Below are 18,347 nucleotides of genomic sequence, written 5' to 3'. Positions count from 1 at the left end.
CTAGGTGTCTGGCTAGACTGTAAACTCTCCTTCCAGACTCATATCAAACATCTCCAATCGAAAATCAAATCAAGAGTCGGCCTTCTATTCCGCAACAAAGCCTCCTTCACTCACGCCGCCAAACTTACCCTAGTAAAACTGACTATCCTACCGATCCTCGACTTTGGCGATGTCATCTACAAAATTGCTTCCAACACTCTACTCAGCAAACTGGATGCAGTTTATCACAGTGCCATCCGTTTTGTCACTAAAGCACCTTATACCACCCACCACTGCGACTTGTATGCTCTAGTCGGCTGGCCCTCGCTACATATTCGTCGCCAGACCCACTGGCTCCAGATCATCTACAAATCCATGCTAGGTAAAGCTCCGCCTTATCTCAGTTCACTGGTCACGATGGCAACACCCATCCGTAGCACGCGCTCCAGCAGGTGTATCTCACTGATCATCCCTAAAGCCAACACCTCATTTGGCCGCCTTTCATTCCAGTTCTCTGCTGCCTGTGACTGGAACGAATTGCAAAAATCACTGAAGTTGGAGACTTTTATCTCCCTCACCAACTTCAAACATCTGCTATCTGAGCAGCTAACCGATCGCTGCAGCTGTACATAGTCTATCGGTAAATAGCCCACACATTTTTATCTACCTCATCCCCATACTGTTTTTATTTATTTACTTTTCTGCTCTTTTGCACACCAATATCTCTACCTGTACATGACCATCTGATCATTTATCACTCCAGTGTTAATCTGCAAAATTGTAATCATTCGCCTACCTCCTCATGCCTTTTGCACACAATGTATATAGACTCCCCTTTTTTCTACTGTGTTATTGACTTGTTAATTGTTTACTCCATGTGTAACTCTGTGTTGTCTGTTCACACTAGTATGCTTTATCTTGGCCAGGTCGCAGTTGCAAATGAGAACTTGTTCTCAACTAGCCTACCTGGTTAAATAAAGGTGAAATATTTTTTTGTTTTGTTTTTAATGCCAAGAGTGTGCAAAGCTGTGATCAAGGCAAACGGTGTCTACTTTGAAGAATCTCGAATATCGATATGTTTAACACTATTTTTGGTTACTACATGATTCCATATGTATTATTTGATAGTTTTGATGTCTTCACTATTATTCTACAATGTAGAAAATAGTAAAAATAAAGAAAAACCCTTGAATGAGTAGGTGGGTCCAAACGTTTGACTGGTACTGTGTGTGATTTAAAACATTTTTTTACTGTCTTTGTTTTCTAGAGGTAGAACAACACAGTGGTACTGGTCTCATTTACAGTTGAAGTTTACATAAACTCAGGTTGGAGTCATTAAATCTAATTTTTCAACCACTCCACAAATTTCTTGTTAACAAACTATACTTTTGGCAAGTCGGTTAGGACATCTACTTTGTGCATGACACAAGTAATTTTTCCAACAATTGTTTACAGACAGATTATTTCACTTATAATTCACTGTATCACAATTCCAGTGGGTCAGAAGTTTACATGCACTAAGTTGACTGTGCCTTTAAACAGCTTGGGAAATTCCAGAAAGTTATGTCATGGCTTTAGGAGCTTCTGATAGGCTAATTGACATAATTTTAGTCAATTGGACTTGTACCTGTGGATGTATTTCAAGACCTACCTTCAAACTCAGTGCCTCTTTGCTTGACATCATGGGAAAATCAAAAGAAATCAGCCAAGACCTCAGAAAAAAAATATTGTAGACCTCCACAAGTCTGGTTCATCCTTGGGAGCAATTTCAAAATTCCTGAAGGTACCACGTTCATCTGTACAAACAATAGTACGCAAGTATTAACACCATGGGACCACGCAGCCATCATACCACTCAGAAAGGAGACGCGTTCTGTCTCCTAGAGATGAACGTACTTTGGTGCAAAAAGTGCAAATCAATCCCCGAACAACAGCCATGGACCTTGTGAAGATGCTGGAGGAAACAGGTACAAAAGTATCTATATCCACAATAAAACGAGTCCTATATCGACATAACCTGAATGGCCGCTCAATAAGGAAGAAGCCACTGCTCCAAAACCGCCATTAAAAAGCCAGACTACGGTTTGTAACTGCAAATGGTTTCAAAGATTGTACTTTTTGGAGAAATGTCCTCTGGTCTGATGAAACAAAAATAGAACTGTTTGGCCATAATGACCATCGTTATGTTTGGAGGAAAAAGGGGGAGGCTTGCAAGCCAAAGATCACCATCCCAACCGTGAAGCACGTGGGTGGCCGCATCATGTTGTAGGTTTGCTTTGTTGCAGGAGGGACTGATGCACTTCACAAAACAGATGGCATCATGAGGCAGGAAAATGTGTGGATATATTGAAGCAACATCTCAAGACATCAGTCAGGAAGTTAAATCTTGTTTGCAAATGGGTCTTCCAAATGGACAATGACCCCAAGCATACTTCCAAAGTTGTGGCAAAATGGCTTAAGGACAACAAAGTCAAGGTATTGGAGTGGCCATCACAAAGCCCTGACCTCAATCCTATAGAAAATGTGTGGGCAGAACTGAAAATGCGTGTGTGAGCAAGGAGGCCTACAAACCTGACTCAGTTACTCCAGCTCTGTCTGGAAGAATGGGCCAAAATTCATCAAATTTATTGTTGGAAGCTTGTGTAAGGCTACCTGAATCTTTTGACCCATGTTAAACAATTTAAAAGCAATGCTACCAAATACTAATTGAGTGTATGTAAACTTCTGACCCACTGGGAATGTGAGGAAAGAAATAACAGCTGAAATAAGTAGTTTTCTCTACTATTATTCTCACATTTCACATTCTTCAAATAAAGCGGTGATCGTAACTGATCTAAAACAGGGAACTTTTTTACCTGGATTAAGTGTCAGGAATTGTGAAAAACTGAGTTTAAATGTATTTGGCTAAGGTGTATGTAAACTTCAGACTTCAACTGTATGTTTTCCCGTAAGGACAGGCTTGTAGCGTAGGTAGGTTTTATCGGAGGGTGTGTCTTGGTTGCTATATTAAAATGTACTTTGTAGGTAAAACTGTTTAACTAATTAATAGTGCCATGTTTTTATTTGCCTTAAGTTTTAAACATGTCACTGAGCTGACACTAAATAATTGTATTAAATATTTACATTTAACTATGAATGACAGGTTCAGTACATTTAAACTACAGAGTTGAGAATGGAGACTGTAACTGAATGACATCTTATAAAAACCGTCATTGTAGTTTACCAAGTTGGAATTTAGCCTGGATTCCATCCTGTCTCTGCTGAACTTCTCAACTCTTTTGTGTTTATCATGTCTTTTGATTGGAAAGGAGCTGGTTAAACAACACAGACTGGCACCCAGGCTAGTGGGAAGCTGCTGACTCTCAAAGTCAATTCTGCTTTCAGAGGTTTGCAGAAATGGTAGTTCTCATCTACAGTATGCAGCTTGGTACATACAGGACATGTTGAGATCATTCTAACTGTATCTTGTGTAAAACCTTTTATCATCTCCACTCAGCTCACAGTCAGTCTTGTAGTTCAATCCGTGTCTCAGATTCTCATTCAAGGTGCTCTCTGTCAGTTGCAACCAAGCTTCAGAATAGGGGGAGGAATGCATATTCGAACATCTATCAAATCTAAATGATCAACCTCAAGCCTATTTATGTATGTGTTTTTATTCAGGCTCAACACTTAGTATTTAAAAGTGATCAAGCAATCAATAATTATTCATTTTTCAGGAAATCAATGAGTTCAGATGGCAGATGATGTAGACACGTGGATCTCAGAGCATGAGCCTACCTGACCCAATGTTTATCAGTGGGTGCACACATCCAAACATCAGTTCAATGGAGAGAAATGACATTTCAGTGGAGACAGAGGATGGCTTAGCATATACTTAATTCCCAGTACAGCAGTGCTGGTACTAGTGATGTTATTGACATGAACAGTTAGAAGAACAGCATTATGTACAACACTCAGTGTTAGATCTCTATTTATCTTTATTATGTTGTAGCTTTCATCTGATTCTGATTGAGTCAGTTAATGCTTCTAGTTGAACTCATAAACTGTGTGTACGGAGCTGGGAGATGTGAAAATGTTGGATATTTTACTGTGTTTTCTTGGGACCATGTTTGAGTTTAGAATGATCTTGTACAGATTGATGGTTAGTTTGGATTTATTTATTACTTCGCTAGTGCTTGGATTTGATTATGTCCAATGGTTTTGTTTTATTAATAAAAATCCACAAATCATTCTGTTACCCGTTCACATGATTTCAGACGTACTAACTCCAGTACTAGCCAACTCTTCAACAGTCGGGTAAGCCTCAGTATTTCTCTTTCTGTTTGAGTTATAGGTCAACATAACTAAACCTTTCCACAGAGTTTGAGGCCTGCAGATTTCTCCTAATGCATATTTTGTGTTGATAATCCAGTGTGAATGAGGATCCCATTAGACTCAGAGAGAAGGGAATCAGTGGTAGCATCTGGCTCTGTGTGCAGTACAAAAATACTTCCCTAATCCCTTCTCCTTCTCTTTTAGGGGCCTGTGGTTGTTTAATGATTATTTTCCTTCTGTTTTGTTTGACTACATTGGCTGGGAGGGGAACTCATTAAAAAATTAAGAGGGTTATTTCAGTTCCCCTTGTCCTGTCAGGGGTAATGGATCTGGGGATGAATGAATCATGAGCAGCTCCTGTACTTATTGGTCCTAGAGATGTAAACAGCCTGGTAGGTAGTTAGTATAGGTGTGGCTGGCTGGTGGCCTTGGGTTGGGGGGGCTGAGCAGAGAGTAGTCTTGTCCAGAAACTATCCCTACTCCTACCCACTGGACACTCTGTGGAGAAAGGATGGATTGAATAGGTCTACGCAATATGGTTGTTGTTTATTCCACCTTCTCTTGATAGATTGTTGGGACTATAGTTTACATCATCAGACAAAAAAAAGGAAAAAAAAAAGAGAAAAAGAGAAAATCAAGACGCCACAGGTGGAGTATTTGTTTTTATAGTATTTGTTGTATTGAATCATTAGGTGTATACAGAACATAGAAAAACAGTAGCATTTTAAGGGGCCTCATCTGTAAAGGGTTTATAAGTTTGAACTATTTACAAACCCTTTATAGATGATGTTAAGTGTAACATAGAAAACAGTGCACTAATCAGACACGTCACTTAGTAAAGTAGAAATAGTCAACAATGTGCTTATAGAGTTAATAACATCTTTACAAGTGTGTTAAGTTTGTTCCCTGGAGTCGATACGGCATTATCATACAACAACATACAGGTCCGTTTCCTATCAAGACAAAGCAGAAGAATAAAATACGCATTAAATATCCTTTTGTTTCCATGGCACCTTGTGCACATTTTGTTCTTTCAGAAAACGTCTGATGGGTATTTACAAAGACAGGTGTCACATAGATCTAGCATACATATCTTTGATACACTGGGAGATTCAATATGATCCAAACTGTGTGCTTCAGTACATAGCTCTAATACATGTATATCTATACAGGTAGTTTTTAAAAGACAATACATAAAAAACATAGGCTTTACATAAAACGTGAAGTAACTACTAGGTACCATTCTGTCTTGACATTTATTATCAAATCAATAAGTTAGAAACTGCCATTCTAAAACAAAAATAGTCTAAGTGTGTCCTGTAGTCTAAGAGGGAGTTTTAACATGAGTAGTGCAGTAAGTTAGTAGTGGCTGGCTTCTTGTTGACATTAATTGTTATGAGTCTTGTACTGGAGAGATTTCCCCTAAGATAGGCCAGCTACAAAGTCAAAATGAGCTATATTGTGAACATTTATGAAAACAAAAATGTGCTTTTTGGTCTTAATTTAAGGTTAGGATTAGGCATTAGGTTTAGCAGTGTGATTAAGGTTAGGGTTCAAATCAGATTTTATGACTTTGTGGCTGTGCCAGCTAGTGACCACTCTGCAGAGCTGCCTCCAGAGCAAGATTCATGATGGTAAACACAAACTTGTGCAACTAGCACCAGGTTAATGTTGAGTGGACATGAAAACAGAAAACGTTTTTTAAACTGAAAATGAGCTTTTTTTGTTGTTGAGAATTTCCCAAAATATCTCCAGTTCTAAAACGTTCTCTACCATTTGGTGCCTACTGAACACAACCTAGTAGTACAAGTAGATGTGTCCTGTGGTACTAGCTTGTTCCCTTTGTGGTGTGGACATCCCTAGGGTCCTTGTCTGGGCCTGTGACATGTGACATGAGAAAGACAGGAATGTGTTAGAGAAACATTAATAGTGCTATTAGCAGTGAACCAGTCTGGTGCATCCAGGCCATTTACCATGCGTATGTCTGCGTCAAATGCCCTCCCTCTTGCCCGGTTACACATAGGAAGTTTAGTTCCCGTAGGAACTGAAGTCAAAAACCAACCCATTTTCTATATGAAAACAAACAAACAAATACATAAAATAATGAACTAATAACAGAAGACTTAGATTCCTTTATGAACTAATAACAGAAGACTTAGATTCCTTTATGAAATAATAACAGAAGACCGCTTCCTTTATGAACTAAAAACAAAAGACTGATTACTTTAGGAACAAATCACAGAAGGCTGATTCATTTATGACTAATAACAGAAAACTGATTCCTTTTGTTTCAATCCTAAAATTGATCTTGCACCACAGCAGTATATCTCTGGACGTAGGAGAGGGAGTTAGAGAGAGGAGAGGGATAAGAGGAGAGTTAAAGAAAGGAAGGAGAGTTAGAGAGGGATGAGAGTTAGAGAGATGGAGATGAGTTAGAGGGAGGGAAGGATAGTTAGAGAGGGAGGAGAGTTGGAGAGAGGGAGGAGAGTTATGGAGGGAGGAGAGTTATGGAGGGAGGAGAGTTATGGAGGGAGGAGAGTTAGAGAGAGCTAGGAGAGTTAGGGAGAGAGGGAGTATATTTAGGGAGAGAGGGAGGAGAGAGAGAAAGGAAAAGAGTTAGAGGGAGAGTTAGAGAGAGCTAGGAGAGTTGGAGAGTTAGAGAGAGGGAGGAGAGTTAGAGAGAGGGAGGAGAGTTTGAGAGAGGGAGGAGAGTTAGAGAGAGGGAGGAGAGTTAGAGAGCGGGAGGAGAGTTAGAGAGAGGGAGGAGAGTTAGAGAGAGGGAGGAGAGTTAGAGAGAGGGAGGAGAGTTAGAGAGAGGGAGGAGAGTTGGAGAAGCATTGGAGAGAAGGAGAGATAGAGAGAGGAAGTATTAGAAATAGTAGGAGAGTCTTTTGTAGCGGGTGATTTGGGGTTATGTGAGTGGACTATGACATAAATACTATGTTATTAAAAACCCAGAGAAAGTAGTCTGGTGTGTGTTGGCGGTCTGTGAAGGGTCCTAAAGCTAGGCCTGGCATGGTTGGGGTGAGAAGATGAGTGTCTAGAAGGTCTGGTCTTCCTGGCAGGACTCTATGGAGTGACCGAAGGCCTCACAGATGTCGCAATACGGCCGCTGGTCGGCAGGTTTGCCCTTGAAGGAAGAGTGGGGGACTGAGTCGGGGCTCTGGGCCTGGGTTGGACAGTCCTCAGTGTCATGCAGGTCAAAACAGTCACAGATATCACAGAACAGACGAGGAGGAGCCTTCTTGTCCTTCTTAGATCCACCCTCCTCCAAACTAGAGAGGGGGAGAGAGGGAGAAGGAGAGAGGGAGAGGGGGAGAGGGGGAGAGAGGGGGAGAGAGGGAGGAGTGATTAGGGAGATGCTAAATAGTGCATTTTGAGGGGTCTGTCAACAACTATAACTAAGGACTACATTTGGAGTTAGGGTTCAGAGGTTATTGGTTATAAGACTGACCCATCAGTGCCGTCATTGCCATTGAACTCAGCCAAAGCCATCTTCTTCAGCTTGACCTTCAACTCCTCATTCTTCCTCTGTAGGTCCACGATCACACTGTTCAGGAAGTTAATCTAAAGGAGGGAAATAGATGGAGGGAGAGAAGAGAGATCACAGTCAAGTTTATATAAGAAAGAGCGAGGTGGAATGACAGACAATGGTGGAAGCGCAGATATCTTTCTATGCAAATTATATACTACATTAGTGACAAGCAGATGGTGAAATTGTTTTACTAATTGCCAATCATACCTGTCCCTCTGCAAACTCCTTCTCTTCTCTCAACTGGTCCAGAGCTGTGTCACCTGAGGAAGGCACTCCACTGTCCCCTCCCTCGGAGGCCTGCCGTCCCAATAGCCTCTGCTCCAGGCTGGTGACGCGTTCCTGTAGCTGGGCCTTGTCTCTCTCCAGCGTCTCCACGGCAGACTGCAGCGTCTTGGCCATGGCGTTCTCACCTCGCAGCACCGCGATCTACAGGGAGAGGGAGACAGAGAGGTTTCAGCTAATATACAGATACAGAAAAAAAGCTTTGGAACCAATGTCAGTTCAAAAGACCCAGAGTCTCCAGAGTCGTGTATATACACTATACCTCATCCCTCAGAGTCTCCAGAGTTGTGTATATACACTATACCTCATCCCTCAGAGTCTCCAGAGTCGTGTATATACACTATACCTCATCCCTCAGTCTCCAGAGTTGTGTATATACACTATACCTCATCCCTCAGAGTCTCCAGAGTTGTGTATATACACTATACCTCATCCCTCAGAGTCTCCAGAGTTGTGTATATACACTATACCTCATCCCTCAGTCTCCAGAGTTGTGTATATACACTATACCTCATCCCTCAGAGTCTCCAGAGTTGTGTATATACACTATACCTCATCCCTCAGAGTCTCCAGAGTTGTGTATATACACTATACCTCATCCCTCAGAGTCTCCAGAGTTGTGTATATACACTATACCTCATCCCTCAGTCTCCAGAGTTGTGTATATACACTATACCTCATCCCTCAGAGTCTCCAGAGTTGTGTATATACACTATACCTCATCCCTCAGAGTCTCCAGAGTTGTGTATATACACTATACCTCATCCCTCAGTCTCCAGAGTTGTGTATATACACTATACCTCATCCCTCAGTCTCCAGAGTTGTGTATATACACTATACCTCATCCCTCAGAGTCTCCAGAGTTGTGTATATACACTATACCTCATCCCTCAGAGTCTCCAGAGTTGTGTATATACACTATACCTCATCCCTCAGTCTCCAGAGTTGTGTATATACACTATACCTCATCCCTCAGAGTCTCCAGAGTTGTGTATATACACTATACCTCATCCCTCAGTCTCCAGAGTTGTGTATATACACTATACCTCATCCCTCAGAGTCTCCAGAGTTGTGTATATACACTATACCTCATCCCTCAGTCTCCAGAGTTGTGTATATACACTATACCTCATCCCTCAGAGTCTCCAGAGTTGTGTATATACACTATACCTCATCCCTCAGTCTCCAGAGTTGTGTATATACACTATACCTCATCCCTCAGAGTCTCCAGAGTTGTGTATATACACTATACCTCATCCCTCAGAGTCTCCAGAGTTGTGTATATACACTATACCTCATCCCTCAGTCTCCAGAGTTGTGTATATACACTATACCTCATCCCTCAGAGTCTCCAGAGTTGTGTATATACACTATACCTCATCCCTCAGAGTCTCCAGAGTCGTGTATATACACTATACCTCATCCCTCAGAGTCTGCCAGAGTTGTGGATATATACACTATACCTCATCCCTTAGTCTCCAGAGTTGTGTATATACACTATACCTCATCCCTCAGAGTCTCCAGAGTTGTGTATATACACTATACCTCATCCCTCAGAGTCTCCAGAGTTGTGTATATACACTATACCTCATCCCTCAGTCTCCAGAGTTGTGTATATACACTATACCTCATCCCTCAGAGTCTCCAGAGTTGTGTATATACACTATACCTCATCCCTCAGAGTCTCCAGAGTTGTGTATATACACTATACCTCATCCCTCAGAGTCTCCAGAGTTGTGTATATACACTATACCTCATCCCTCAGAGTCTCCAGAGTTGTGTATATACACTATACCTCATCCCTCAGAGTCTCCAGAGTTGTGTATATACACTATACCTCATCCCTCAGAGTCTCCAGAGTTGTGTATATACACTATACCTCATCCCTCAGAGTCTCCAGAGTTGTGTATATACACTATACCTCATCCCTCAGAGTCTCCAGAGTTGTGTATATACACTATACCTCATCCCTCAGAGTCTCCAGAGTTGTGTATATACACTATACCTCATCCCTCAGTCTCCAGAGTTGTGTATATACACTATACCTCATCCCTCAGAGTCTCCAGAGTTGTGTATATACACTATACCTCATCCCTCAGAGTCTCCAGAGTTGTGTATATACACTATACCTCATCCCTCAGAGTCTCCAGAGTTGTGTATATACACTATACCTCATCCCTCAGAGTCTCCAGAGTTGTGTATATACACTATACCTCATCCCTCAGAGTCTCCAGAGTTGTGTATATACACTATACCTCATCCCTCAGAGTCTCCAGAGTTGTGTATATACACTATACCTCATCCCTCAGAGTCTCCAGAGTTGTGTATATACACTATACCTCATCCCTCAGAGTCTCCAGAGTTGTGTATATACACTATACCTCATCCCTCAGAGTCTCCAGCTCCTTGTCCTCATCTGTCTCTTGGTTGGACAGAGTTTCCCTGAGGAGGAACAGAGTCAGAGAACCGCTTAATACAGAACTCACCCAGCAACACTGGGCCTGTCAGGAACAGTGCAGTACTGTGTGTGTGGATAAGGTCGTTAATAGTTGCCATTATGCACAAATTCTTTGCAAGGTGTTCGCCTAGGCTACGCAGCAGAACATTGTAGCGAATTTGGAGGGCAGACTAACAGGGACTCAACCCAAGTTCCCGTTGTGCAGTGACGGTGCCAATAAAGTTTTTTGTTTGTGCTCATAACGCACCATGGCCGTTAGAAGAGTGTATGCCTGTAGTCTGAAATTGCCAGGGGGAAACTTGGTGTGTGTGTGTGCGCACGCATACATGTCTCTATGGGTACAGTGTCTGATGAAGGTCTCTGACTGTAACGTCACACAATGTTTTTTACTTTTGATTTACCATGAATAATATATTTTTTTATAATGGAGAGTTTCACACCTTAATTTATTTGTAAAAAAACTTCACACAATAGTTTGTAGTGATACTCAAAGAAGTGAGACAAGCTTCACCAAAACATACTGAGAGCAGTTAGCTCATTTTCACTCACTATACTGGGGAGTCCTGACAACACTAATCCAGATGTTGAAATCATCAGACTTGACAACCAGCAGCAGCAGCAGCAGGGGGAGGAGTCAGATGACAGTGGATTAACCTGTCTGTGGATGGCATTACCCTGCTGGGTCTCATCCAATACAACCTCAATCACAACAGATGTAGCTTTTATGTCTCTCCCTAAACAAAGTCTGTACAATAGATACACGTCTAGATATATACTATTGTAGATCCTATCTTTATCCATTCCTGTCTGGATTAGCGATCATACACTGTTTACCAGGAGGCAGGGCTACCAACATTAAGGCCAATCTGAAGATGGGGCTGGCTAAGGCTAAAACTGGCAAGTTTAGAGAGTATAGGAATATTGTTATCCACGTTGGCACCAACGGTGTTAGGATGAAAAAGTCAGAGGTCACCAAGCGCAACATAGCTTCAGCGTTAAATCAGCTAGAAAGATGTGTCGGCATCGAGTAATTGTCTCTGGCCCTCTCCCAGTTAGGGGAGTGATGAGCTCTACAGCAGAGTCTCACAACTCAATCGCTGGTTGAAAACTGTTTTCTGCCCCTCCCAAAAGATAGAATTTGTAGATAATTGGCCCTCTTTCTGGGTCTCACCCACAAACAGGACCAAGCTTGGCCTGCTGAGAAGTGACGGACTCCATCCTAGCTGGTTGGGTGCTCTCATCTTATCTATGAACATAGACAGGGCTCTAACTCCTCTATCTCCACAATGAGAGGGTGCAGACCAGGCAGCAGGCTGTTAGCCACCCTGCCAGCTTAGTGGAGTGTGCCACTAGCATAGTCAGTGTAGTCAGGTCAACTATCCCCATTGAGACCATGTCTGTGCTTCGACCTAGGTTGGGCAAAACTAAACATGGCAGTGTTTGCTTTAGCAATCTCACTGGAATAAAGACCACCTCCATTCCTGTCATTATTGAAAGAGATTGTGATATCTCACATCTCAAAATAGGGCTACTTAATGTTAGATCCCTCACTTCTAAGGCAGTTATAGTCAATGAACTAATCACTGATCATTGTCTTAATGTGATTAGCCTGACTGAAACATGGCTTAAGCCTGATGAATGTATTGTGTTAAATGAGGCCTCTCTTCCTGGTTACACTAATGACCATATCCCCCGTGCATTCTGCAAAGGCGGAAGTGTTGCTAACATTTAGGATAGCAAATGTCAATTTACAAAAAAAAGACTGCGTTTTCATCTTTTGAGATTCTAGTCATGAAATCTATGCAGCCTATCACTTTTTATAGCTACTGTTTACAGGCCTCCTGGGCCGTATACAGCGTTCCTCAATGAATTCCCTGAGTTCCTATCGGATCTTGTAGTCATGGCAAATAATATTCACATTTTTGGTGATTTTAACAGACCCACTCCAAAAGGCTTTCGGAGCCATCATCGACTCAGTGGGTTTTGTCCAACATGTCTCCGGACCTACTCACTGCCACAGTCATACTCTGGACCTAGTTTTGTCCCGTGGAATAAATATTGTGGATCTTAATGTTTTTTCTCAGAATCCTGGACTACTGGACCACCATTTTATTATTTTTCCAATCGCAACAAATAATCTGCTCAGACCCCAACAAAGGATCATCAAAAGCCGTGCTATAAATTCTCGGACAACCCAAAGATTCCAAGATGCCCTTCCAGACTCCCTCCACCTACACAAGGACGTCAGAGTACAAAAAAAATCGGTTAATCACCTAACTGAGGAACTAAATGTAATCTTGCTTAATACCCTAGATGCAGTCACACTCCTAAAAACAAAAAACATTTCTCATAAGAAACTAGCTCCCTGGTATATAGAAAATACCCGAGTCCTGAAGCAAGCTTCCAAAAAATTAGAACGCTACCCCAAACTGGAAGTCTTCCAACTATCTTGGAAAGACCGTACCGTGCAGTATTGAAGAGCCTTCACTGCTGCTCGATCATCCTATTTTTCCAACATAATTGAGGAGAATAAGAACAATCCAAAATGTATTTTTGATACGGTTGCAAAGCTAACTAAAAAGCAGCATTCCCCAAGAGAGGATGGCTTTCACTTCAGCAGTGATACATTCATGAACTTCTTTGATGAAAAGATCATGATCATTAGAAAGCAAATTACAGACTCCTTTTTAAATATGCGTATATCTCCAATGCTCAGTTTTTCTGAGTCTGCACAACACTGCCAGGACCTAGGATCAAGGGAGACACTCAGGCTTTTTAATAGTATATCTCTTGAAACATTGATGAAAATAGTCTTGGCCTCTAAACATTCAAGCTGCATACTAGACCCTATTCCAACTAAACTACTGAAAGAGCTGCTTCCTGTACTTGGCCCTCCTATGTTGAATATAATAAACGGCTCCCTATCCACCGGATGTATACCAAACTCATTAAAAGTGGCAGTAACATTTTATTGCATCATAATGGCATTTGAAATCACTGAAGGTCCTGCTCTCTTCACATTGAAAAAGCCAAACCTTGACCCAGAAAATATAAAAAACTATCGGCCTAAATCGAATCTCCCATTCCTCTCAATTTTTTGGGAAAAAGCTGTTGCGCAAAAACTCACTGCCTTCCTGAAGACAAACAATTTATACTAAACGCTTTAGTCTGGTTTTAGACCCCATCATAGTACTGAGACTGCATTCGTGAAGGTGGTAAATGACCTTTTAATGGCGCAGACCAAAACTCTGTATCGGTCCTCGTGTTCCTAGACCTTAGTACTGCTTTTGACACCATCGATCACCACATTCTTTTGGAGAGATTGGAAACCCAAATTGGTCTATACGGACAAGCTCTGGCCTGGTTTTGATCTTATCTGTTGGAAAGATATCCAGTTTCAACAGTTCTGCCTGCGGCTATGGAACCCTGACATATTCACTGGACGTGCTACCTTTAATGCTCTCTACCGCACCTACTGTCTCTAACTCTGAATGGTAAGCTATGAAAAGCCAACTGACATTTGCTCCTGAGGTGCTGACCTGTTGCACCCTCTACAACCACTGTGATTATTATTATCTGACCCTGCTGGTCATCTATGAACGTTTGAACATCTTGGCCATGTCCTGTTATAAACTCTACCTGGCACAGCCAGAAGAGGACTGGCCACCCCTCAGAGCCTGGTTCCTCCCTAGGTTTCTTCCTAGGTTCTGGCCTTTCTAGGGAGTTTTTCCTAGCCACCGTGCTTCTATATCTGCATTTCTTGCTGGGTTTTAGGCTGGGTTTCTGTATAGCACTTTGTGACATCGGCTGATGTAAAAAAGGGCTTTATAAATCAATTTGATTGATTGATTGATTGATTAGGTAGTGCTGCTGAATCACAGATCATAACTGACTGTCTGGGTGTGAAATAGTCACCTTGTTTTACTCCATGTGTAACTCTGGAGTATTGAGTTCTCATATTGTAAATGAGAACTTGTTCTCAACTAGCCTACCTGGTTAAATAAAGGTGAAATAAATATAAATAGAAATCAAATAAATGACTTTACTGTAGTGGTATTAGGTGCAGTGCAGGCTTTTTGTCTTCTGAGATGAAATGTACTGACTGACCGACTGACTGTCATCACACTAAAACCCCATCTGTCTCTGTCCACTGCTCTCACTGTCTGTTTTACTGTGTCTTAATCATTTTTACAGGACCTGATCACATCAACTAAATCAACTGTGTTTTTTATAAACCTTCATTTATACTAGGACCCTGATGATAATTATGATCAACTATGCACAGCTGTTGGAAAGGAAAGCTGTAGATGTCTACGCTATAAGTGCAGCTACTTCCATAGTTAGAATACTGAAAATGTTTACACTCAACCAACCTGGTCTTCCTAAGGCAGCAGAGAATACATTGTGCAATACATGTCTTACCTGTCTTTCATGTCTGGCTGGTTCTGAGACGTCAGACTGGCCAGCTTCAGTACCTCACTGAGAGAGAGAGCGGGAGAGAAAGAGAGAAAGGGGGAGAGAACAAGGGAGAGAGAGAGTGAGTTGCCTACCTGGGACAGTCAACATGCATTATATTTAGAGGTACTTTCTAATAAAGGACAATCGACATCAATAATAATACATTTATACAGAAATGACAATCCATTAACAGCACAAATGACCTCTGCTGACCAGACCACTGGCTGTGGGGCTGATATGGGTGTACAGGTTGTCATGGCTATGTAGTGATGAGTGTAGAGGTCATGTCTAACTCAGTATGTGTGACCCCCCCGTTTGGGTCGGATGCAGCTGTTCTCCCAGACGAGATGTCTCTGGCAGCACAAAGCTGCGCTCACACACACCCACAAACACGCATGCACACACACACACACATGCTTGCAGGCCTGTGTACTTGGGCTCCCGAGTGGAGCAGCGGTCTAAGGCACTGCATCTCAGTACAATAGGTGTCACTACAGTCCCTGGTTTGAATCCAGGCTGAATCACATCTGGCCGTGATTGGGAGTCCCATAGGGCGGCGCACAATTGACCCAGCGTCGTCCGGGTTTGGCCGGTGTAGGCCGTCATTGTAAATAATAATTTGTTCTTAACGGACTTGCCTAGTTAAAATAAAGGTTCAATAAATACAAATGTAAATAATGCACACATCATGGAGGTCATGAGATGCGATGCACGGTGCGGCCATGTTGGAGGCAGGCGGTTCTAGGAGAAGATGTGATTATATAACACCCCTCCCTCCACCTTATGGGTGGAGGGAGAGAGGGATGAATCTGTCTCTTTATAGGATGAAGGGAGAGAGGGATGAATGTCTCTTTATAGGATGAAGGGAGAGAGGGATGAATGTCTCTTTATAGGATGAACGGAGAGAGGGATGAGTGTCTCTTTATAGGATGAAGGGAGAGAGGGATGAGTCTGTCTCTTTATAGGATGAAGGGAGAGAGGGATGAATCTGTCTCTTTATAAGATGAAGGGAGAGAGGGATGAATCTGTCTCTTCATAGGATGAAGGGAGAGAGGGATGAGTGTCTTCATAGGAGGGAGAGAGGGATGAGTGTCTCTTTATAGGATGAAGGGAGAGAGGGATGAGTCTGTCTCTTCATAGGAGGGAGAGAGGGATGAGTGTCTCTTTATAGGATGAAGGGAGAGAGGGATGAGTGAAGGAGAAGAAAGATGTATGGCCACTGATAGATAAATCAGGACAAAGTGAATAATAAAGGACCTGATGACACACACACAACGTTAAACATGCACTTCAACATGTACACACACAGACGTGTGCACTCATGCACACACACAGACGTATAAATAGAACTCTACGTCATGCATGACGCTCACCATAACAAGGAGAGGTTTCATATGGTCTTTCTCTCTCTGTGGCAGCCTCGCTACATACCTGTACCTTTCAGTAGCATACTGTTGTCTAGTAAGGCACAGAGGGAACTATGCCATCATTACTGGTTACTGGTTTTCAGGTTCTAATATCAGAGGACTACGTTCTACACAGCATGCTTACACATTGGTATTACAGACTGACTATACAAGTGAATTGTACTTCAAGTTCTCTCAATCTCTCTCATGATCTCCCTCTTAAGTCTCCCACTCCATCTCTCGATCGTTTTATTTCTCCCTCAATCTACCTCTGTATCTCGGCCACATCATCAGTATGAGTAAGCAGCATGAGTCAGATTTATATATGAGTCTATGACTGTATTTGAATAAGACCTTGATCTGAGCCTCTCTCACGTTTCCCTGCACGGGCTTCTGAAGCGCTGGTCTAACCCACACGCTGAAACAACTCAAAGCCACATAGCTTACACTCCTCTCCTCCTGTGTGTTTTGGGCCCAAAGAAGCTGGCATGTTGGGTTTAGTCGCTGTTTCCAGGGCAGTCTGTAGTCAATGTATAAATTGAACGCTGAATGCCACCGTATCATCTGAAGAACCATCATTTCCATGCATAGAATTCTGATATGCCGGTACTCCTGGTTCTAGTTCTACTCATCTTTACTAGCACAACATTCCAATACTCTGGTTTCAGCCGTTTACACACACATTCCATCAACAATGCTGTGCAAGCAACAAGCAAGCGTAAGAAACCTTAATCCATACTCACATTTCCTTGCACAGAGTTCCGATGTGCTGGCTTTCTGAGCTGCCTCGCACCTGCGAGAGACTGAGTTCTTCCTGGAATTTGGAATTCTGCTGTTTCAGTGCCTCGAGCTGGAAGATGATCCACAGATGGATGGAAAGATGAAAGGAAGGAAAGAGACAGACAAAAGAGAAAGATTTAGACACGCAGTAAACAGAAAAAGCTGTATCTTCTTCACGCCTCTCTAACAGTCTTAGTCACGGACATTAACATGAAGCCACAGTGCTGCGTTACGCTGCTCCACTGGAACAGCCGCTTCCTCGGTATACAAAGATTAACATTACTCATTATATGAGCTGTCTGCCAAACATAGGTACAGAGACATACTTTGAGTGTGTGATGGATGGAGTCACTTCTAGCATTAATGTCGATGGAGGAGATGGTTCCTCCATTGTCAGTTAAACCACCATTAGGGAGGAGATGGTTCCTCCATCGTCAGTTAAACCCCCATTAGGGAGCAGATGGTTCCTCCATCGTCAGCTAAACCACCATTAGTGAGGAGATGGTTCCTCCATCGTCAGTTAAACCACCATTAGGGAGCAGATGGTTCCTCCATCGTCAGTTAAATCACCATTAGGGAGGAGATGGTTCCTCCATCATCAGCAAAACCACCATTAGGGAGCAGATGGTTCCTCCATCGTCAGTTAAACCACCATTAGGGAGGAGATGGTTCCTCCATCGTCAGTTAAACCATGATTAGGGAGCAGATGGTTCCTCCATCGTCAGTTCAACCCCCATTAGGGAGCAGATGGTTCCTCCATCGTCAGTTAAACCACCATTAGGGACAAGATGGTTCCTCCATCGTCAGTTAAACCACCATTAGGGAGCTATGGTTCCTCCATCGTCAGTTAAACCACCATTAGGGAGGGGATGGTTCCTCCATCGTCAGTTAAACCACCATTAGGGAGGAGATGGTTCCTCCATCGTCAGTTCAACCCCCATTAGGGAGGAGATGGTTCCTCCATCGTCAGTTCAACCCCCATTAGGGAGGAGATGGTTCCTCCATCGTCAGTTAAACCACCATTAGGGAGGAGATGGTTGCTCCATCGTCAGTTAAACCACCATTAGGGAGGAGATGGTTCCTCCATCGTCAGTTAAACCACCATTAGGGAGGAGATGGTTCCTCCATCGTCAGT

At 42.5% G+C, this 18,347-nt stretch overlaps 1 protein-coding gene across 4 annotated transcripts in view; it reads right to left on the bottom strand.

Annotated features, from left to right (window-relative positions):
• Positions 1-4,942: 4,942 nt before the first annotated feature.
• Positions 4,943-18,347, bottom strand: part of LOC109892444 (CAP-Gly domain-containing linker protein 1) — a 49,504-nt gene continuing 36,099 nt past the window's right edge. For 3 of the 4 annotated variants that reach the window (XM_031826323.1, XM_020484978.2, XM_031826324.1), the window contains 6 exons: positions 17,176-17,282; positions 14,991-15,047; positions 10,492-10,552; positions 8,036-8,254; positions 7,748-7,860; positions 4,943-7,568 (listed from right to left, as the gene is read on the bottom strand). In XM_031826323.1, coding sequence (XP_031682183.1) covers positions 7,334-7,568; positions 7,748-7,860; positions 8,036-8,254; positions 10,492-10,552; positions 14,991-15,047; positions 17,176-17,282 — 792 coding nt within the window. In that variant the 3' untranslated portion in view covers positions 4,943-7,333. The remainder of the gene's footprint in view (positions 7,569-7,747; positions 7,861-8,035; positions 8,255-10,491; positions 10,553-14,990; positions 15,048-17,175; positions 17,283-18,347) is intronic. The other variant, XR_004210206.1, reaches the window with a different exon arrangement.

This window comes from Oncorhynchus kisutch, linkage group LG6, assembly GCF_002021735.2.
Source record: "Oncorhynchus kisutch isolate 150728-3 linkage group LG6, Okis_V2, whole genome shotgun sequence".
Taxonomy (NCBI): domain Eukaryota; kingdom Metazoa; phylum Chordata; class Actinopteri; order Salmoniformes; family Salmonidae; genus Oncorhynchus; species Oncorhynchus kisutch.
The sequence above is the reverse complement of the archived record's forward strand: the minus strand, read 5'-3'. Positions and strand labels throughout refer to the sequence as shown.